Source organism: Bos indicus, chromosome 11 (genome assembly GCF_029378745.1).
Source record: "Bos indicus isolate NIAB-ARS_2022 breed Sahiwal x Tharparkar chromosome 11, NIAB-ARS_B.indTharparkar_mat_pri_1.0, whole genome shotgun sequence".
Taxonomy (NCBI): domain Eukaryota; kingdom Metazoa; phylum Chordata; class Mammalia; order Artiodactyla; family Bovidae; genus Bos; species Bos indicus.
The window spans coordinates 103,132,122-103,154,266 of record NC_091770.1 but is presented as its reverse complement, the minus strand read 5'-3'; the positions used below and the strand labels follow the sequence as shown (position 1 = coordinate 103,154,266).

The 22,145-nt window shown below is 52.9% G+C and overlaps 1 protein-coding gene across 4 annotated transcripts in view; it reads left to right on the top strand.

The window, feature by feature from the left end:
* Positions 1-1,176: 1,176 nt before the first annotated feature.
* Positions 1,177-22,145, top strand: part of CAMSAP1 (calmodulin regulated spectrin associated protein 1) — a 43,372-nt gene continuing 22,403 nt past the window's right edge. For all 4 annotated transcript variants that reach the window (XM_070799542.1, XM_070799541.1, XM_070799540.1 and 1 more), the window contains exons 1-4: positions 1,177-1,371; positions 1,539-1,698; positions 16,041-16,303; positions 17,051-17,212. In XM_070799542.1, the coding sequence (XP_070655643.1) occupies positions 1,539-1,698; positions 16,041-16,303; positions 17,051-17,212 (585 nt within the window). In that variant the 5' untranslated portion in view covers positions 1,177-1,371. The remainder of the gene's footprint in view (positions 1,372-1,538; positions 1,699-16,040; positions 16,304-17,050; positions 17,213-22,145) is intronic.

Sequence of the window (22,145 nt, the reverse complement as noted above, 5' to 3'; positions counted from 1 at the left end):
GGCAGGGATTTGTGTTTTGTCCCCTGCTGTGAGCCCGAGTGAGGCTTCTGCCTGCACAGGACTGTTTGTGGCTGGGTCCTGGAGCCTGAGTCACTTGACAACCTGGGTCTTCTCTGGCTTAGGACGCTGGGTGGAGTGGAGGTGACCTTCCTCCTGGGCCCCTTGCTCATAGAAAACTGTCTCTCTTCTGCTGTCCTCCAGGCCTTGGGCTCCAGAAGGCTGGTGTTTGGCAGAGAAACCAGGAGCCCTTTCTTAGGGTTTTCTCAAGTGTTAGGTGGTGAGGTCCTTAGCTGAGCATCACTTACACAGGTCTGGCCATGTTACTAGCCCAACACAGGCCCTTTGGTGGTGACTTCGTCAGGACGGAGCCAGCCCCTTTTGGAAGACGTGACTGAGGCTCGTCCCCAAGGCTACACTCGTGGGTGAGGACCGTGCAGTTTGTCTCGGGTGTCCGGATGCCCACTTTCCCCGGACCGGGCCCTGGACTCCACGGCTAGGCCCACACGGGGCTCTCCCAGGCGCGGGTGGTCCAGGCAGGCTCCAGAAGCTGCAGAGGGAGGGGGTTTCCCGGGCTGCCAGGGCCGCGGGATGGGGTTGGGGTGGGGGGGGGGGCGTGTATTCCAGAGGCGACTCTCTCGGCGTGGGGTCCCCGAGCTCCCAGCACCCTGAGGTAGGAGGCGCCCTCAGGCTCTTTGGGTTACTTGACTGGAGATTGGTTCTCTGGGTACCGAGGTCCACTATGGGGGGAAGGCGGCTCCCCGCGCTGCGATACCAGAGTGTGGGGGGGGGAACCCCGGGGCTGCTCTGGGGCGCTGGACCGCAGGCACCGAGCGCTTTCCCAGGTCGCCCTTGGCTCCACAGGAGCTCCGCCCGTCGGGCGGCGGCTGGGGTCCAGCGGTCCGGACGACCCAGCGCCGGGGAAGTGGGAGGCGCGGCCCAGACAAAGAGATGCTGAGGGACCCGCCGAGGCCTGTCGGTCCGCGCGCGCGAGTGCGCGACCCCGCGCCGGCGAGAAAGGGCGGGGCCTCGGTCGGCACCCACTGCGCCTGCGCGGAGGGGCGGGACGAGCGCGGGCCAGCGCCCGCTGCGCCTGCGCAAAGGGGCGGGGAGAGCGCGGGCCGGCGGCCGCGCCCACTGCGCCTGCGCCGGCCTCGGCGGGGTGTGTGTGAGCGGTGTGCGCGCGCTCCCGCCGGTGGGCCGCCTCCTCAGCCGCCGCCGCCGCCGCCCCCGGATCCGCGCACGCGCCCCCCGCCCCGGCCCGAGGCCTCGGCCCGCGCCCCCTGTTTCCCGCCCCGGCCCCGCGGGCCCCGGCTCGGCCGCGCAGCATGCAGCAGCAGCACCCGCGGCGGCGGCGACGGTGGCGGCTCTGAGGTGAGGCGGCGGGGGCGCGGGCCGGGGCGGCGAGCCGGGGGGCGCGGGGCGCGCGGGCGGCCGGTGACCGGCGGCCCCACGCGGGTCCCGGGCGCGGCGAGGGGCGCGGCGCCTTTGTCCCGCGCGGCCCTGCGCGTCCCGCGCTGCAGCGGCCCTTTTGTGTGCAGATGGTGGACGCGGGCGGCTGCCCGGCCGGGGAGGGCTGGAGGAGGATGGAGGCCGCGCCCGACGGCGCCGTGGACATCGTGCCGCTGGACCGCTACGACCCGGCGCGGGCCAAGATCGCCGCCAACCTGCAGTGGATCTGCGCCAAGGCCTACGGCCGAGGTGGGCCGGGCGCGGGGGAGGGGCCGTGCCGGCCTTTGTGCGGTGTCCCCGCGCGCGGGGTTGGGGGCGCCGGTCCCGCAGGTGCGGCGAGGGTCGGCGCGCCCCTGCGCCCCGCGGGCCGAACGCGGTCCTGTGCGGGCGGGAGTCCCGGGCCGAAACCCTTGTGACCCCTGCCCTTCTCCAGTGTGTCCGAATCCCAGGTGTGGGATTCCCTAACGAGCATTCGTTTCGGATGGATCGGGCTTCATCCGAGTTGCTCCCTTCGGTTAATTCCAGTTTTGAAGAACTGGGTAACCTTGTTACTGGTTAGGCCTTAAATATGCTTAGTGGATTTAAGACGCTCCTATTCTTCCAGCTCTCGCGGTTTTACAGGCCCGGGTGATTCTCCTGATTATTGCTTGGCTCGGAAGGCTTTCTTTGATTAATTTCAGGTGCAAAATCGAGAGGGAGTTCTATGTCATCTTTCTTTTCATTTGAAGCATTTTTTTGAAAATTGCCTTTGTTCTGGGGAAAACGGTTCTTGTTTGTGGAGTGAGACAGAATCGGAGAGAGACTCTTTTCAAAAAAAAGAGTCTGGTTGACCGGTTTTGAAAACTTGCTGAACAGGGCGGTTCCTGGTGACAGGATCTCACCGGTTGGAGTGGCCTGTGCTGTGGATGGAGTCGGTCAGGAGCACAGACACGCCCTGCAAGTCCTGGGGATTAAAGGCAGGGCCTTGTTTTAAGTTGGTTTATAGCTACGGAGGGAGCTTCTCTTCCCCCAACCCCCACCCCTTATTTTGTGGTTTTCAGCTTTGCAGTTCTTTTTTATGCTTCCACCCAGCTTTATTCAGTTTCTGTATAGTACTATGGGGAAACAGTGATTTTGAGGAAAATATGGAATTGGTAAAAAGTACGTATGAAGTTTTGGGGACTTCCCTGGCAGTCCAGTGGTTAAGACTCTGTACTTCCAATGTAGGCAGCGTGAGTTCAATTCCTGATTGGGAAACTAAGATCCTGAATGTTTTGGAGCAGCCGGGGGGAGGGGGGGGGGGGCCTGTATGAAGTTTTAGAATATGGGGTAAGGAATGAGTCATCCTAGAGCGGCTACTCAGGTGTCCAGTTTAAGGAAGAGGACGTGGCTGTTGAACTCTGCAGGGTGATGGGTCCCCAGTCTGTGGCCTGCCTTTATGCCTGCCTCACGTCTCGCGTTGACTGTTGGTTTGCTTTTCCTTACGTGTACCACGTATTTTTACACCACTGAACTCTTCTGGTTTAGTTCTACGTGTTTCTGCGCCTGTCACAGCGACCGCTTCATCCTCATCAGGTTCTTGGATTCCTCCTCGCGTCCTCCCGCGTCCCCCTCCTCGCGTCCTCCTCGCATCCTCCTCGCATCCTCCTGCGTCCCCCTCCTCGCTTTTCCAGTGCTGTGTAGTATTTCACAGGAAGCCTGTTCACCGTTGCCGGGCGCTGGCTGGCTGGCTTCCAGTTCTCCTGCGCTTCGGCACAGCGCGTTCTCCGGCGTGGCTCTTGGGGCGCATGTGCAGCGTCACTCCTGTGTGTATTTTTAAGACTTTTGCATATGGAGTGGGACTGAATGCTGTACAGACACGAATGCTTCTAAAAAGCCCTCTCGTTGTTTGCTCTCCAATTTCTTAAGCTTAGTGAATGCATTTTTATCCTGTTGCATTTAGCTTTGGCATCCAGCGTGGGATTTGTCAGCTCTCTGGCAGTAAATATGCATCTCTCTCACTGTCGGGATTGGATTAGTTTGGTTTTATTTCCAGGACCAAATCACCCTTTATTACTTGTTGGCGCTTCAGGTAATTAATTCGAGAGCTGATATGAAAACTGGCTGTAAAATTTTGAGATGACTGGGTATTTATAGAGCAGAGCGTGAGCAGGGGCTGAAGGAGACTGGAGGCCATCTGAGGTTCTGAGGCTGGGCTGCGTGTTGCCCGTCCACTGCCTTGGTGCGTTCAAACACTAGATTTCGGGAGGTGTGCTTTCCATTCATTTTTGCAGAATGAGGATGCTTTTCCGGTCTGTACCGTGGCATGGGGGGTCACGGCCTGGTGGGAGGTTCCCCGTGACTCAGCGTGGGGTCTTGTCTTTCAGGAGATGGTGTGAGGCGGGGATTTTGGTAGAGGACCGTGTAGGTCTTTCCCCCCAAACTCTCTTCTTCGTCCAAAGGCCTGTTCTTTGTTTAATCTTCTGGATGCCTCCATGCTCCTCTCTAGCTTGATTTTCAGTTAATTAGAAGTGATGGTTTCAGTCTGCATGTTTTACTTGTCAGTCAGCTTTTGAGGGGGATGATGGTGAAAGTGACTTACATCTTTGCTTGTTACACAATTGTTCATTGAGTAGCTACACTGTTTGCATAGGAACGGAAAGCATGTGAACTCTCCAGGGCCACGTGCTCTGAGGCCGCCTTGTTGCGTGCACACCTTTTGGGACTCACGTCTCCCCCGGGCCCACCGTCTGCCGTTTGTAGTAAGTGGGGAGGCTCAGGCGAGCTCACCCTTGGCCGGGCCTGGAGGTGGCATATGGTTGTGCAGAAAGGCTTTCTCCGATTTTCCTCATCTGTGCCGCAGCCAAGAACTGTGGGCCAGCTTGTGCTTTTGTTTTTAGATTCTTCTCTTTTTTCTAGGTGTAGCTCTTGTTTTATTGACAGTGTCTTATTGATTTTTTCAGAAATAACATATTGGACATGTTGAAAGTTACTCACTTAGAAGAGTCATTAGAGTAGAACCTGCTCAGCTGGAATGTTTGTGATGTCCTTTTGGGTGAAAGTCTTAGTTGGTCAAGTTTAAAGGGGTGATTTGAAGTTGATTTTACAGTACAGGGTGCTGGACTGGAGCTACTGCATTCCTGGCTTTTGATTTCAGTCCGTGACCTTAGGAACCTTAAAGGTATTCAGGCCTGAGTCTCAGGGACAGTGGGGGAGTAACAGCTTCTGTTACCTCCCGAGGACAGTGTTGAGAAAGTAACCCACGGAAAGCACTGGAAGGCACTCTGCTCTTTGCAGATGTGCTGCTGTGTGACTGAGGAGCCCTGGAAACCAAGTTGCAGCTCGCCATGAGCTGGGCTGCCCGGACCTAGAGGCCACCAGGGTCCGCCTTCCCTTTCTGTTGGCAGCCAGGGGATCGGAGGGGCCGCCAGGCTCTCCAGAGCCCACTGCTGGCGAGGGGCTGGCACTCTGTTCTCTCAGCAGTCTCCTCGTTAACTGACTAGGAAACGACGCTGTGGGGTGGGAGAACAGGGCAGCCTCGAGTGGGGTCTTGGGGAGCAGGCCTTGGGTCGAGCCCAAGGCCAGCTCGGCGCCTGATGTTAGGAGCCGAAGCCCCTCCCTGTGTGCTCCGGGGGGGCCACCACTTTCCTTTGTTGTCCGACATCTGGCTGAGAGGGAGCACGTGGTCAGCACTCCTCCAGGCCCCAGAGCTGGGGATGAAGTGGCCGCTGCGTCCGTCCCGGGACCGGCTTGGACGCGGCCGCTCGAGTCACCCGGGAGGCCTCGTTCGTGAGCGTGTTGGCAGGTTTATTGTTGTTGTTGACGAGTTCTTTTGATATGATTTGTTCAGGTGATTGGTTTTTGAGTGTTTCAGGAATATGTTTTAAACGTATTTAGAAAATCAGAGTGTAACTGCTCGAAGCGTTATTCATTCCTGCTGCTGTACGCGCACGCACGTCCCTTCCCTCGAGGCCCCTCCCTAGGTTTTGTGTTTTCAGTCTTTTTTTTAGCATGGGATTTGGATGCTGCTGAGATGGAGGTGGCAGGGCAGCCTGGCTGCGTCTACTCAGTGGGTGCTGAGTACTAGGGGGTCAGGGCGCTGGCTGACAGTGTGGCCTGGCCTCCCCTCTGCCTGGGTGTGCTGAGAACTGCCCACGTCTGAGCGCAGGGTAGCTGTGGTTGTCCCGTTCAGTGCTGTGTCTGCAGGACAGAGGCTGTGCTCACGGATTTATCAGGTTGCTTAGAGTTGGAAACGCCTTTGAAACAGGTGAGATAGGAAGACTTCTGTCCTGGTGGCTGTACGTGGCTGAATTTTTATTTCTAAAAATAGAACCGTTTGTACATGTTCTCTTTTCTATCCTGATGCCACAAATTAAACACTAACCAAAGAATGTAAATCTGTCTTTAAGTTCAAACTGTCCTGACCCTTTGAATCAAAAGCGTTGGCCACCGTTGTGCTTTACGCTGTTAAGTTGGTGTAAGTGTTCTTACCAAGAGCCCTGCGTATTTCCTTTGTATTCCGCGTATCCTCCTGATCGCTCACAGGCGTCCAAGCTGGTTTCTGGTGGCCGTATCACCATTTTACGCACCAGTCTCCTTTTCACTTCCTACACTGAGGAATTTAGACGGCTGTCATTTTTCACCTAACGTGAAGGTGACAGGGATGGAGCCAGGGTCATGTTCATTTAACCAGTAACAATCTCATAGCTATCGCGGGCAGGGTTGCGTTTTGCACTGTAGGGAGTACAAGGGGAGGAGTTATGTGATGTTCTTTCCTTATTTGCTGAAAATTCGCATGAACTGTTGACGTATACAAAGGAAAATGAAGTAATGCATGATGAAAAACGGCAGCATGTCCTTAGTACAGGACCTGTCTCAAGGCGAAAGATGGAATTGTCAGGCATTTCCATGGGACCCGAGTGCCTGGGCTGCAGGGCGCCGTGGTCCCTGTGGGGGCTGCTTGGAGTGGGGGTGCTTCGTGGGGAGGTGGCCTTTGAAGGATGGCAGATATTTGGGTAGTCCCCCCACCCAGGTAGTAGAGGGGAGGGCATCTGGCAGGTTCTATGCAGAGGAGGAAGTGTTCGAAGGTCTGAGTCGATTAACCTTATTGTGACAGAGGATTTGTGGACCGAAATAGTAGGTGATTAGCGTGGAAAATAGTGTGGGCCAGACTGTTCGCGGGGTTCCCAGCTGGCTAGGGATTTCTTTCCCCATGGGTGCCAGGGAAGATCTTTGCGTAGGGGTGACGGGTTGAGAGCTAGCCTGGCAAGATTCTTCTGACAGGTTGGAGCGGGTAGGGGCTGTATCAGTGCAACGTCCAGGAGCCCTGCTTAGGCCGTTCAGGCTGCTATGACAAGACATAGACTGGGTGGCTTAAGAACAGCAATTTTTTTCTTACGATTCGGGAGTGTGGACGGTCAAGATCAAGGTGCTGGCTGGGTCTCTGGTGAGAACCTGCTTCCTGGTTCGTAGATGCTATCTTCTCGCTGTGCCCTCGTGGCAGAGGGGTGAGGGAGCCTCGCTGGATGGGCTCACACCCCACTTATGGGGCTCCACCCTCATGACTTAATTGCCTCCCCAAAGCCCATCTCCTAACACCTTCGCCTTGGGGTGGTCAGGTTTTGTTACGTGAGTTTTGGGGGACACATAACGTGGAGCCCATAGCAGAGCTGATGTCGCTTTGACTTGAAGTACCAAGGCGTTGGCCAGTTTGTCTGCAGTGGGAATTAGGTAGGTTGAGTCAACAGATGCTGAGAGGGCGGAGTCCCCGAGACTGGCTGGCTGATGAGGTGGGGCAGGGTCAGCTGGGCAGCCGCCGGAGCCTGCAGGACCCTTTAGGAGTATTTATAGTTTTCACTGCCTAGAACCTCCCTGCCTTCCTGGCTTTGTTGTCACAGAGAGAGATGATCTTTGAGTTTATTTCTATTTCTGACTTCTCTGCTGTGCCCTCACCTTACCCTCTCTGTGAGACTTCATGCTAACTAGTTCACTTAAGCACCCCTCAGTCACTGTGCTCCAGGTGCTTCAGACTCAGGCAGAATTAAACTTGCATCAGTTCGGCTGAGCCTTGTGTTGTGACGTGTGGGTCCTTGGTGTGCTTCTCAGGGCTCACAGAGGGCCAGCCATGGGCCTTGCCCACACAGACCTGTGATGTGAGACCAGGAGACTGTAGTGCCTAAGAGGAGCCGGTGCGGAAGGGAGGGCAAGCTGGAAGGGAGGGCGAGCAGCTCCCCTGGGGGAATCTGGAATATTCCATTCAAGAAAGTGAAGCTGAGTGTGTGGCTCAGGTGGGTGAGAACCAGGCCGGTGGGGCGGGGGCAATGCCACCTCCCCCAGGCTAAGGGAAAGGAATGTGAGTTTAGCGCCTGTAAGATAAACGTGGATTGGAGAGACCGCCTAGGGCCAGATCTTGGAATGCCTGAAATAGCTGATAGCTGTTTTTGTATATGAGTTGGGAAGCCATTGAAGGCTTTCTTAGGAGGGAAGAGATGTACATTAAACCTTGGTTTTTTAGAGAAATCTCTGTGGAGTGGATTCCTGTTGAGTATACAGTGAAGAATCTTATCTTGGACCTTTGAGAAAACCAATTTCACATCCAGTAAAATGCACCCATTTGTGAGAGTATATAGTCCGATGAGTTGAATGAATGTCTTCACTGCATGCTCAGGGCCACAGGCAGGGTGAGCCATGCTCATCACCCCAGGGCTGCCTTGAGCCCCTGCAGTCAGTTCTTGCCCAGAGCGCCCCTGATCTAGGGGCATCAGGTGTTCTTGGTCTGCCTTCCTTATTCTTCATAATGCTCTAGAGATGCGTCCACGCATAAAGACCTTTTTGGCTTAGTGCTGGGGGTGGTCTTCATTGTTTGGCTCCCCGCATTTTGCGTATTCATTCACTTGTTGACGGACAGACACTTGGATTGCTGCTGGTTCTATCCGCCACGGACAGAGCTGCTGTGAAACGTGCACGAGTGTCCGAGTGTGTGTGGGCGTGTGTCTCCGTCTCTCCTGGTCAGTGCCTGGGCGTGGAGCTCCCAGGTCGTGTGAGCGTGTGTGACCACTCGGTTGTTTTCCGCAGCGGCCGTGTCATCTTGTATTTCCACCAGCACAGCGCGGGGTGAGGCTGCGGTTGCTCGGCAGCCTTGCCAGCACCTGGCACTGCCAGTCTTTCTGTGGAGGCTGTCCTGGTGGGGGGGCTGTGACGCCTCACCGCGGTTTCGGTGTGCATTTCCCTGCTGACTAATGATGAGTCTTCTTTTGTTTTAAGTGTGCTTATGGGCCAGTTGAATCTTTTTTCTGTGGAGATGCCTTTTCTGATCTTTGGCGAATTTTTCTTAAAAATGAAAGTTTTATCTTGAGAAAATTATATACTAACATGTAGCTGTAAGAGATCATACAGAGAGGTCCTGGTCGCCCTTTACCAGATTTCCCCAGTAGTAACTTCTTGCAAAACCATAATATAATGTCACAACTGGGATAGTGAGGTTGTATAATTAGATGCTGAGCATTCTGTTCCCACAAGGACCTCTTCTGTTACTCTTGCCCTATTACAGTCATATCTGCCTCCCTTCCTCACTGCTTGCTTGAGATTTATTTTGCCCTATTTTTTTTTCTGCTGGTTTCTTGAGGTAAGGACTCAGACTGTTGATTTGAGATCTGTCCACTTTTCTAGCGTAAGCATTTAGTGCTATGAATTTTCCACACGGCACTGCCTTGGCTGCATCCCACATATGTTGATATGTTATATTTTCATTCAGTTCTGTGTATTTCTCTTTATTTCTTTTGATACTGCCTATTTGATTCATGAATTATTTAGAAGTGTGATTTCCAGTTGTTGAAATTTCCAGTTGTTGAAATTGTTACTATTTCTAGTCCGAATCCGTGTGGTAAGATAGCATACTCTGTGATTGCCATTCTTTTAAACTTGTTAAGGTTTGTTTTATGGCCCAGGCTAAAGAATTGATGCTTTTGAACTGTGGTGTTGGAGAAGACTCTTGTGAGTCCCTTGGACTGCAAGGAGATCCAACCAGTCAATCCTAAAGGAAGTCAGTCCTAAATATTCTCTGGAAGGACTGATGCTGAAGCTCCAATACTTTGGCCACCTGATGCATAGAACTGACTCATTGGAAAAGACCCTGATCTTGGGAAAGATTGAAGGTGGGAGGAGAAGGGCCAACAGAGGATGAGATGGTTGGATGACATCACCGACTCGATGGACATGAGTTTGAGGAAGCTCCGGGAGTTGCTGATGGACAGGGAAGCGTGGTGTGCTGCAGTCCACGGGGTCACAAAGAGTCAGACCCGACTGAGCAACTGAACTGAACTGAAGGTCTGTTTTGGTGAGTGTTCTGTGAGCATCTGAAGGAGAGTGTTTTCTCTTGTGGGTGGCGTGTTCTTCGCGGGTCAGTTAGATTCTGCCTGTGGTTTGTGTTGCTCAGATCTCTTTCCGTGCTGATTTTATGTCTAGTGGTTCTGTCAGTTCAGGCGGGGATGTTGAAGGAAGTCCCTAACTGTGGCTGACGGCTCTGTCATGTTTTTTAATACCAGCTCTTAGGCTCTGTAGCCTGGTGGATCCACGTTTAGGGTTGTAAAGTCTTCTTGGTGGGTTGACCCTTTATTGTTACGTGATGTCCCACTTTACATAACAGGCTCAGGGGTCTCCCCTGGTGACTCAGTCGTTATTCAAGAATCTGCCTACAATGCAGGAGGCCTGAACTCAGTCCCTGGGTCAGCAAGATCCCCTGGAGAAGGAAATGGCAGCCCATTCCAGTATTCTTGCCTGGAGAATCCCATGGACAGAGGAGCCTGGTGGACTGCAGACCAGAGGGTCACAAAGAGTTAGACACGACTGAAGCAACTTGGCATACATAATGTTCCACTTTATTTCTAGTAATTTTCTTCCTATTTAGTACTTTATCAAATGTTAATATAGCTCTTCCTGCTTTGTTTTTTTAAACAATATTTGCCTGTATAGACTTTTCTGTCCCTTTACTTTCAACCTACTTATATTGTTGAATTCGAAGTAATTTTCTTGTAAATGACCTATAATTGTATCTATTTTTTAATCCACTCTGCCAATCTCTGTCTTTCAATGTACTTAGAATATTCACTTTTAGTGTAATTGTTGCTATCTTAAGTCTGAGATCTTATTTATTTGTTTTCTGTTGTTCCTGGTTTTGTTTGTGTGTTGGTTTTGTTTTTTGGACCTTGTTACGGGTTACTTGACTATTTTTTGGGATTCCATCTTGATATATTCCGTCTTGTCATTTTGGGGTGTATCTGTGTAGCTATCTCAGTGGTTTCTTTGGGTATTACAGTATGCATATGTGACTTCCAACAGTTGACAGGTATTATTTTACCATTTTGAACGAGGTGTGGAAACCTTTTTTCCATTTCGGTTCCTTTGCTCTCCCCACTTTTAAAAGTATTTAAAAGTCGTCATCGTCTCGAGTCCCTAAAGGTGGGGACTTTGTCTCACCGGGTGTGATTTAGGAAACTCACAGGGAGAAGGGTAGTCTACTTCCTCATGCATATTACCTGCTTCTTCCTGGTTCTCCAGGGTTCATTTTTTTTTTTTTTTAATCATGTTCTTTCTATTTGGAGGATTTTCTTTAGCCAATCTTTCAAGGTTTGCTAGAGATTCCTCCCCCCTTTCCCCCCCCCACCCCCAATTTTCTTTTGCCCGAGAGCGTCTCTAGTTCTTCAGTTCCTTGGGGATGGCCTTGCCAGATCTGGACGTTCTTTTCCTCAAGCACGTGTATGCTGTGCCACTTCCTGCGCCTCCTTGGCTCAGAGGGGAAACACACTGCTCACTGAGTTGTATTCTCTTTCTTTCCAGCTGCTCCAAAATACTTTTTCTTGCGTTTTCATAAGTTTGGTTGTGCAGTGTCTTGGCGTGGAGTTCTTGGGGTTTATTCTGTTTGGAGTCCCTTCAGTTCTCGAATCTGAGTGGATGTCTTTTGCCGTATTTGGTTGGCGTGGATTTCTTGGGGTTTATTCTGTTTGGAGTTCCTTCAGTTCTCGAATCTGAGTGGATGTCTTTTGCCGTATTTGGTTGGCGTGGATTTCTTTGGGTTTATTCTGTTTGGAGTTCCTTCAGTTCTCGAATCTGAGTGGATGTCTTTTGCCGTAGTCCCTTCAGTTCTCGAATCTGAGTGGATGTCTTTTGCCGTGTTTGGTTGGCGTGGATTTCTTGGGGTTTATTCTGTTTGGAGTCCCTTCAGTTCTCGAATCTGAGTGGACGTCTTTTGCCGTGTTTGGGAAGTGTCCACTGTTGTCTCCTTACCTTCTGTTTGAGCCCTGCTCACGTTCGTTGCAGAGACTCCAGCAATACAAATGCTGGGTCTCTTGTTATCCTTCTCAGGTCCCTGACACTCAACTCATTTTGTTTTTTGAGTGTATTTTCTCTGTGATTCCATGCTCTGTTATCACCACTTAAACTATTGAGGCTGTTTGTGCTGTGCTTAGTCGCCCAGTCGTGTCTGACTCCGCAACCTCATGGACTTTGCCCACCAGGCTCCTCTGACCATGGGATTCTCCAGGCAAGAGTACTGGAGTGGGTTGCTGTGCCCTCCTCCAGGGGGTCTTCCCGACCCAGAGATCTAACCCAGGTCTCCCGCATTGCAGGCAGATTCTTTAACATCTGAGCCACCAGGGGAGCCCGGAGACTATTTAGTAAGTTCTAAAATGTTACTCTATTTTTCAGTTCATTATCTGATTCTTTTTATAACTCCTATGTTGAATTTTTTTCAATTTTCATTTGTTTCGGGAGAACTTGTGATTGCTTGTAGTCTTTTTTCCGATGGTTGTTGTAAAGTCCTTGGTCAGATAACTCCAACATCAGACTCATCTTGGTGTTGGTGTCAGTTGATTCTCTTTTTCTCATTAAAGATTTTCTTGGTTCTGGGTGTGATAGGCGATCTTTGATTGTTTCCTGGTCATTTTGGCTGTTACGTTAGGTGACTCTAGGTGTTACTGAGGTTTTTTTTTTATCATAGTAGGCAGTCTCCCCGCGTAGGCTCCGCACGCAGGTCCCGGGCCACCGTGTGGACTGCGGTTCCAGCGGCAGTGCACTGCTCAGGGCCTTTGCGGTGCCGTTTCGTGGTGTGTCTGGGGTTCCACTGCCCCTGCTGGTGCTGCTTTCGGAGGCGGAGGGTGGCCCCTGGGGCCGACTGCCCGGTGCCTCTGGGCGAGGCGGGATTCTCTTCCCCCAGGATGAGGAGTGTCCAGGCTGGACTCCCTCCGCTGGACTCCCCTTGTGCAGGCTGATGAGGGGGTGTCTCCGGCCTGGTGGGGAAGGAGAGGCGCTTCCAGGTTGGGTTCCTGGTGGAGGTGGGTGTTCAGGCTGCTTCCTGCCCCTTGCTGGTTCTGCCGGGATGGCCCGGGCCAGTGGGTCGGACTCCCCTCACCTCCCCTGTGCAACAGGAATGAGCCTGCTTACCTTACCTTCTGTTTCCAGGCTGGGGGTCAGGAAGTACCAGGCCTGGGTCACCTTTGCTGGGTGGGAGGTGGGAAGACACCCTGTTGCTGTGCTCTTCCCGTCTGGGGTCGTCTTCCACCTTCCCAGTTCTCTGTGGGTTCTCCTGTGAGATACGCCAGGGTTTGTGGTTGTGCCCAGTGGAGAGGAGCAGGGAGAGACTGGTCCATGCCATCTTGTCCTGACCAGAGGGCCCCTTCTGGCGCTTTACAAGATCCTCCTCTGTCTTTGGGTTTTACCCGTGTTACAGGGAGGTTCTTTGGTCTGTCGATTTCTTTCTTCTTCTTTTAACCCCTGCTGGGGAGCATGGATTCACAGTGTTGGGACTTCCTGCCGGCTCTGCTGGACCCTGTCTCTCCCTTTGCTTCCGCTCCCATCTTGCCTGGCGCTGGCAGTGCCTGTCTTTCCCCTTGTCCGCTGTGTTTTCTCTCCCCTGTGTGCAGTGTGCTGTCAGCACCAGTGTGTCCGTGAAGTCACTGTATATTTCTGTTCTGGAATTTCTTCTTGGTTCTTTTTCTAATCTGCCAAGTTCTTTTCTCTCTCTCTCTCTCTCTCTTTAAGAATAATTTCCACTTTTCTGCCAGAATTCTTAATTTTATCCTGTTTCCTTTCATTAAGTGTAGCCATCGAAGGTCTGGCTGATACCTCCAGTTAGGGGTCCCCTGGGCCCGTTACTTCTCTGGCTTCCAGCAGTTTGATTAGGAAGTGTGTGGGCCTGGTTTTCTTCGAGTTGGTTCTGTTTGGGTTTGCTGGGGTTCTGGGCACCATTCATTCTCATATTTTTCCTGCCCCAGGCTCCCCTCAGTGGGAGCAGTCACGGGGCCTCTGCTTTTCATTCCATCGTCCCTCTGTCTGCAGATGGATTATTTCTGTTGATCTGTCTTCAGGTTCACTGATTGTTTTCTCTGTTTTGTTTGTATTTTTAAAATTTCAGTTAATTTTTAATTTTTTTTATACAATTTTTAAAGGTTACTTCCCATTTATAGTTATTACAAAACACTGCCACCTTCCCAGGGCTGTGCAGGCTGCCCTGGAGCCGCTTTGTTCCCAGTGTTTCTGTTTGTAGCCCCGCTCCCCCGCCTTCATGCTGCCCACTGCCCCTCCGCCCCCGCTGGTAACCACTGGTTTCTTCTCCATATCTGTGCGTTTGCATTTGCTTTGTTCATCTTTTTGAATCTGTCATTGAACTTCCTGTTGATAACTAGATTCTGCAGTTCTGAAGGTTTTTTGGTTTTTTTTTAAGCTTTTAAAAATTTATTTGTGTATTTATTCATGGCTGTGCTGGGTCTCTTGCTGTGCTCGGGTTTTGTCTCGTTGCGGCAGTGGGGGCTCCTCTTGGTTGCGGGGTGTGGGCTCTGGAGCACGTGGGCTCGTGCAGTTGTGACACACGGGTGTAGCTGCCCCACAGCCTGTGCTGTCTTCCCGGGCCCGGGATCCAGCTCTCGTCCCCTGCATTGGCAGGTGGATTCTTCACCACAGGACCACCAGGGAAATCCTGAAGGTGTTTTTTTTAAATAAGTTTTATTTCTCTGTTAATACCTTCTGTTCTTTCCATCTGTTTCAGGAGGGCTTCATGGAGCCTTGTATAATAGGTGCTGTGAAGTCTCTGCTGATTCTCTCATCTGGGTCGTCTCAGAGTTGGTGTGTGTTGACCGTCTTCCCCCCTGAGAATCGATCGCATTTTCCTGTCTGTATATGTTGAGTAAATAATGGATTGGGTCCTGGACATTTTGAACAGCATGAGGCTGTTTTCTGGGTCCCGCTAAAATCCCCTGGAGGATGTTGGTGTATCTGGTGGTTTGTTTAGCAGCCGGGTCGCAGTAAACCGCACTGGGCTCCAGAACAGACGCCTATTTGCCGTTCGTAGGCCGTGGGTTCCGAGGTCAGTTCGGTTCTTCGGGTCTGTCCTGCTCGCACTTGGCGCAGGAGGGGCTCACCTGTGAACGAGGGTCCCCTTTGAGGCTCCCTCCTGTCCTGGGTTCTGCACTCGTTCTGGCGTCCCCTCGGCCGGCAGGCCAGGGCCCCGCTCCTGAGCTGCCCGCGCCTGCACGTGGGGAGCTGGTTCTGTCCCTGGGCCTTGCCTGGTGGAGTGGGGACGGGCACTGGGAGCTGCCCCACTTTCTTTCTCTTCCAACTGGCATCTCCAGCGAAGGGTGGGGTGCACAGGGGTCCAGAATTAGCACCTCTGAGTGCTTGTTTCCACGACCAGCGTGAAGGAGTGAGTGAGCTCTCGAGGGAGACTGTCAGCCACCTGCAGAACCTCTGATGCAGCAGTTCTCGGCGGAACAGACGCTGGTGCTGGCAGGGCCTTCCAGTCTGCTTGGTCTGGGGTGGGCTGGGCAGCATGGTGTGTTTAGGGCTCTCTGTCCTGCCGTGTCATGGAGGCCCGTAGCCTGCGTTTTCCTTTGCCTGGGGGAGGGCGCCTCCTGGGGGCCTCTGCCCCTGCGTGCTCCAGGTCTCCACCATCCTGTCCCAGGCTAGCGAGGAGGCCTCAGTTGGCAGGATGGGGCAGAGCGTGGCACACAGCAACAGGAAGACATTTCCTTGACTGTCTTTTTAGCCTGATTGATATTAAGATTGATAACCAATACTTGTGTGAATTTTGTGGAGCTCCAGCCTCTGCTCTCAGCGCCGTGACTTACTCGCGGGTTGTGATTTAATCCTCACCCGACCGTGGGAGATTGGCCTTCATAGCGTCCGGGATTTGCCCTTGAGGCAAGGCTGACCGGCCGTGAGAGGTGCGCCCGGCCAAGGCCAGGCCGCCACGCTCGGGCCCTGCTCTCGGCCCACACACGGTCCTGCTTGCACGAGACCTCGAGCTCTGATCTTCTGAGTTGAGCTGTGGCCCCGTGTTAACTACAGGCTTGTCCAAATTCTCTTCTCTGTGGCCTTTCCCATGGCCGCTCCAGAGTCCTGAGCCTGGATCGCTGTGGTGTGGCAGACCCACGTCTGCCCTGGCTCCCGACACTCCTGGTGAATCAAGGGCAAGGTCTCTGCAGACCTTGCCTTGCAGACAGCCGTCCCCACACCCACGTCCCCAACTCGACATCCTCTGGCTACCATCCCACCAGCAGCTCCAGGAGGCGGGAAGCGACTGTGGGCGGCCGGTGCGGCTGCATTTGGGGGTAACACCCACACGCGGGGGTCTCCTGTCGCTGCAGATGACATCCCCGAGGACCTCAGGGACCCCTTCTACATCGACCAGTACGAGCAGGAGCACATCAAGCCTCCGGTCATCAAGCTCCTGCTGTCCAGCGAGCTGTACTGCCGCGTGTGCAGCCTCATCCTCAAAGGGGACCAGGTGGCCTCCCTGCAGGGACACCAGTCTGTCATCCAGGCCCTGTCCCGGAAAGGGATTTACGTGATGGAGAGCGACGACACCCCTGTGACGGAGCCCGACCTCAGCCACGCGCCCATCAAGATGGTGAGTGGCCTGGGCGGTGGGGGGCAGCTGGGGGGCGGCCGCTGTGTCCCTGCAGCACAGCGGAGTTGCCCCGAAAGTTTGGGCCTGAGACCGCCTTCTCTTGGTGGGATGTGGCTGGGCTGGAACAGGGTGGGGGCGGCTTCCCCCAGTGTGTCCCCAGGGCAGTGCTGCCCCACCCTGGCTGTGGTAAACCGAGTTGCATTCAGAGGTGGCGACATGGAGTTGTGGAGCCCGCTCTGAGATTGTTTCACGTCTAACTTCTAAGAATTTTCGTGCCAAAATAGACGCGCCTCTCCCCCCGAGTGTCCCCCTCCCCATCCTTCTCTGCAGCCGCTCACCAGCCTGGCGTTTCTGGGCCAGGCTGCTCCAGGTCGAAGCCACCTCCTGGTGTCTCCCACGTGGCTTTAGCTTAGCCTGTTCTTGGGTGTTTTGCATCCTCTGGTTTTTGGCCTGGCTGGGTGTGTTTCAGGTTGGGAGGATGTTACGGGTTCCGGGAAAAAAGGGCTTCAAGGTGTGAGTTCAGCATGCAGACCCCGGACTGCCTGGGACCAGTGGTGGTCACGTGGCCTCGGGCCTGTCTCATGTCTTCTCCCACGGCTGAGCTCTCACGGGGTCCTCGGAGAGGAGGACGGGGGGCCAAGCTGACCTGACCCCGAGGAGGGCTCCTGTGTGGGTGTAGGGAGGGTCTCTGCCTGACCCTGGGCTGTGGGGCAGGGGAGGGTGACCGACTGCTGCTTCTGCCCACAGAGCGCCCACATGGCGATGGTGGACGCCCTCATGATGGCCTACACCGTGGAGATGATCAGCATCGAGAAGGTGGTGGCCAGCGTCAAGCGCTTCTCCACCTTCAGCGCCTCCAAAGAGCTCCCATATGACCTTGAGGATGCCATGGTCTTCTGGGTCAACAAGGTGAGCACGGGGGCCCTGCCGGAGGTGGGCGAGCGGCCTGAAGCTCCAGGGGTGCCCCGTGGGTGTGGGTCCTTTCTCCCCGAGAGCATCACTTTCCTGTGTGTCCTGCTGAGACGCGACCCAGCCGGAGGCCCAGGAGACTGTCCGCTGTGGTTCAGACGGACCGGCCCCTCCTGCATGTGCAGACGGAAGGGCGAGGGGCTGCGGAGTGCCGTGTTGTGTTGGTGGTCCCGCTTCGTAAATTCTTGCTGTTTTTATCTCAGGCACCCAGTGTGCGTTCATGGAGATCTCAGTTTTAGAAGGTGTTTTGATGAAGAGGAAAGCGTATCTTCTTGAATGCTGTTTTCTCCTTTGACATTTAGACGCTCACAGTGTGACCGTCTGTACGATCCATGTGAAGAGTGTTCGTTTTCCGGGCTGTGTGGTGAGGGGATTCCACTGGAGCCTGTGGTTATTAAGCCCCTCCCTGCAGACAGGTACTGCGTGCGGGACACTGCGCTCACAGAGCAGAGGGGCAGAAGCCGGCCCTCATGGGGTGGTGCTCCGTGCCCGGAGCTTGTGCATTCCTCACTGTACAGCTCGCACACGCGTCCTCTGTCGTGTAGGGCTTTATCCAGGGTCAGCCGAGGAGCAGGGCAGAGCCTGGCGGGGCCTGCGTGTCTCGGGGATGACGTTCTGCCAGGATGTCTGCTGAGACAGTCACCCTGCTCTTGGTTCCCCCTCCTCCGCCCCGTGCAGGGCGGGGCCCCGGGGGCGAGGGACGCCGGTAAGGTGGGGGCTCTCGGGCTCACTGTGGACTTCCGGGCGTGGTCGGGATGTGGCGCCCGGCCAGTGCCTGTGAGATTGTCTCACGGCGGCGGCAGCCTGTCTTATGCACCCTCCAGCTTTGTGGGGGTGCAGGTGGGAAGCGCCCTGCGGGAATCTGGAGGCAAAGCGGGGCCTGGCCGGGTGCAGGACGAGGGGCCCAGCGTCTACGCTCTGCATGTCCGTGGTGGCGTCAGTCTTTCCGTTCAGCCATGAGTGGCTGTGTAGAGATATCTCGCGGTGTTAGTTGGCATTTCCCTAACAACTAAAGGTGTTTTTGTGTATTTTGTTAGGTGTCCGTTCGGATAGTTGGCCCAGGTTTAATGAGGTGGTTTGTCTTAATGAGTTTCGAGAGTATTTTATGTATATAAAGATCTAGAGATCCAGTACTTTCTTCGGTGTATCTTCTTGTGTTTTTATTGTTTCAGCATCAGGATGATGGCCAGTGTCAAAAAAATGAGTTGGGACGTATTCCCTCCTTTATTTTGTGAAACAGTTTTTGTACAATTAGTATTATTTTGTCCTGAAGTCTTTAATGGATTCTCTGCTGAAGCCATCTGGGCTTGGAGTTTTCTGTGGGAAGATTTTAATTATGAATTTAACTTTTCAGTGTACATGTAAGGTATTTAGGATTTCTGTTTAATTTCATGTCAGTTTTGGCAACTTGTGACTTCCAGGGAATTTGTTAATTTTATTTAAATTTTGACTCTATCGTCACGTCCTTATTTCCTCGTTGTCCTCTGGTGTATGTGTGGTCTGTAGTGACGTCCCCTCGTTGCCCGCTCTTAGTAATTTCTGTCCTTTTTTCTTCCCTTTGTTGGTCTAGTTTGTCAACTTTATTAACGTTCTAAAAACCTGCTTTTGGTTTTTATTAATTTCTCCAGTTATTTTCTCTGTAACGTCTCTTCTTGCTTTTATTGTTTTTCCACTTATTTTGAGTTTAACTTTCTCTCCTTTCTGGGTAAAGTAGGAGATTAGTTTCCACACCTGTTCACTTTGGTGTGAACGTTTAACGTTAATAGCTGCTCTCTGAGTCATCCTTCAGCTGCACTGTGCGCATGTGTTACGTGCTGTGGTCTTCCTTCCCTTTAAGATACTTCACTTCACTTGTGGATCCGTTTCATCCGTGGGCTGTCTGGAAGATTGTGGCTCAGTCCCCGTGTGTGGTGGGGTGGCTCTGGGTACTTTTCGGGGCGTTGGCTTCTCGTTCCGGCGTGGTCAGCGCGCGCTCTGTGACTGCCGTCCTTCTGGGCTCACTGAGGCCTGTTCTGGGTCCACGTGTGGTCTTGCCGGTGTCGCCCGTGCTCTCCTGTCAGCCCGGCGTGCCGCACGTGTGGGTTCAGGGTGCTGTGGGTGGGGCGCATCTCCGGGGGCCTCACGCCCCGTCAGGCAGCTGCCAGAGGGCGCTGGCGTCTCCAGGCCTGACTGCGTCTGCTCTGCCTGCTGGGCGTGTTGTCCTCGCTCTGTGTGTTTTTGCGTGTTGCTACGTCGTGTGCTGTTAGGATCGTTCTGTTCTCTTGTGTTCGCAAAGTGTCCCTTTATCACAGGTGGCGGCCCTTGCCTCCAGCCTTCTCACGACCAGCACATCTCTCCCCTTCCTCTTATTATTTTTAAAATTTACTTGTTCTCGGTTGCGCTGAGTCTTCACTGCTGCACCTGGGCTTCCCTCCTTGAGGCGAGCGGGGCTGCTCTTGTTGGAGACCACAGGCTTTGGGCCCCTGGGCTTCGGTGGTTGCAGCTCGCGGGCCTACTTGCCCCTCGGCACGTGGAACCTTCCCGGACCCAGGGCTGAGCCCGTGTCCTCTGTGTTGGCAAGCGGATTCTTCACCACTGGACCTCCAGGGATCCCCCCTCCTGTTATGTTTAATCTCTCCTTGTCTTTCTGTTTAAAATGGGTTTCTTACAGATCTCTTCTAGGCAATTGGAGTTTTAGATGAACTGCATTTAACCCGATGCTGGAGATGTCTGGGTTTGCATTTCATTTGCTGCAACATGTTGGTTTTATTGATGTACGTGAAGAAAATCTGATTTTCCATGGATGCATAGTTGAAGAGGAGAGAGTGTTTTCACAATCTTTCCAGATAATCATACACATCACTTTTTGATTCTACCCCAAAACCTGACTAGTTTCTCGAAGGTTAACCGAAATGTGGAATTCGAAACCATTACTAATGAACGTTTTTCTTTAAAGTTGAGATATAATTCCCATGCTGTAGAATTCTCCGTTTTAAGGTGCATCTTTCCGTGGGGTTTTAAGGTCCCACCAGGCTGTGCGGCCGCCACCACCGACTCCAGACACTGCGTCACGCCGGTCGTGTCGGCAGTCGTGCCTGCCGCCCCGTCCCCAGCCCCCGCCAGCCCCTCCTCTGCTTGGTGTCTGTGTGGATTTGCCTGTTGCAAACATTTCATTTAAATGAAGCCTACAGCGTGAGGCCCCTCGTGTCTGACTCTCCATTTGCCACGGCGTTTGCACGGCGCACGCTTGCTGTGGCACTTACAGTACCTGCTTCTTTCTGTAGTCGTGTAATGCCGCGCTGTTCAGCTGTCCCAAGTTTTGTTTAGCCATTCTTCAGCCGACGGACATTTGCGTTTTCCACTTTCTGGCTGTTGTAAGTTCTGCTGTAAACGTTCTTGTATGAATGTGTGTGTGGCTGTGTCTTCGTCTTTCTTTGGCTTGTATCTCGGGGTGGAATTGCCGGGTTGCACAGGGCCCTGTGAAGAACTGGCAGGCTGGCCACAGCAGGCGCACCATTTGCCTTTCCCTGAGCACCTGAGGTTTCTAGCTTCCCATGTCCTTGCTAATACGCACTTCCTGCTTCTTTGTTTCCAGCCGTTCTGGAGGGTGTGAGGTGGTGTCTCACTGTAGTTGAAATTCATTTCTCTGATGAAGGGCGTCCTTATAGTTCAGTTGGTAAAGAATCTGCCTTCAGTGCAGGAGACTCAGGTTCAATCCTGGGTTGGGAAGATCCCTGCAGAAGGGAACGGCTACCCACTCCAGGAGCGACTTTCACTTTCCCTGATGGTGGTGATGGGGACCTCTTTTCATGTGTTTATTGGCCGTTTGTAGGTCTGTTTTGGAGAAATGTCTATACGGATCTTTTACTCATTTTAAAACCTGACTGTCTTGGTATTGTCGCAAGGTTTTTTTTATATAATCTAGGTACTAGCCCAGTGAACCTTGTTTTTTTGAAAACCATTGTGGTACATGACGTTTGAGAGGTCTTGCTCTTTTCTTTTCTACTTATGTTTAATTGAAAGACAATTGCTTTACACTATTGTTTTGGTCTCTGCTGTGCCATCCGTGTGACTCAGCCACAGGTATACATATGTCTCCTCCCTCCCACCTCCCAGCCCGTCCCATCCCTCTAGGTTGTGAGTTCCCCGAGTAGCGCAGTGAACTTTCTGTACTCTTGTCATATTGGAATCTTTCGTACACTTTTCCTGGCCCCGTTACCGTGGTTTTCTGAGGCTGCACCTTGTCACTGGGAAAGCTGTTCTCTGACGTGTATGGATCTTCCCAGTGGCGTCACACCTCATGATACAGCATCAGAAACTACATTTGTTAACACTGCATCAATTCAATCAGAAAATCATTTCCATGTTAGGAAGGTAATTTATGGCATAATCAAATTTCCCCAAATTTTTAATTTCCAGTGTTTAATTGTGAAAAACTTCAGACGTGCAGAGGAGTTGCAAGAACTAGAGGATGTCTGTGGCTTGTGTGGCGCCCCCAGATTTCACAGCCGCTGTTTTTACTGCACTTCCTTTATCACTTATCCATGTGCATGTACGCTCTAGTTTATTTTAGAATATTTCCATATTTACTTTTATCTTTTTGTTTTAAAATCCATTTTTTCCAGCTGTCCCAGTGGTCCAGTAGTTAAGAATCCGCCTTGTAATGCAGAGGGTATGGGTTTGATCCCTAGTTGGGGAACTAAGACCCCACCTGCCGCAGGAGCAGCTAAGCCTGCGAGATGCAACTGCTGAGCCTGTGCACCGTGACTCCGGAAGTCCGTGCGCAGTGACTCCGGAAGTCCGCATGCCACAACTAGAGAATCTGTGTGCCGTAACGGAAGGTCCCACATGACTCAACTAAGACCCCTGATGCAGGCAAATAAATAAATATTAA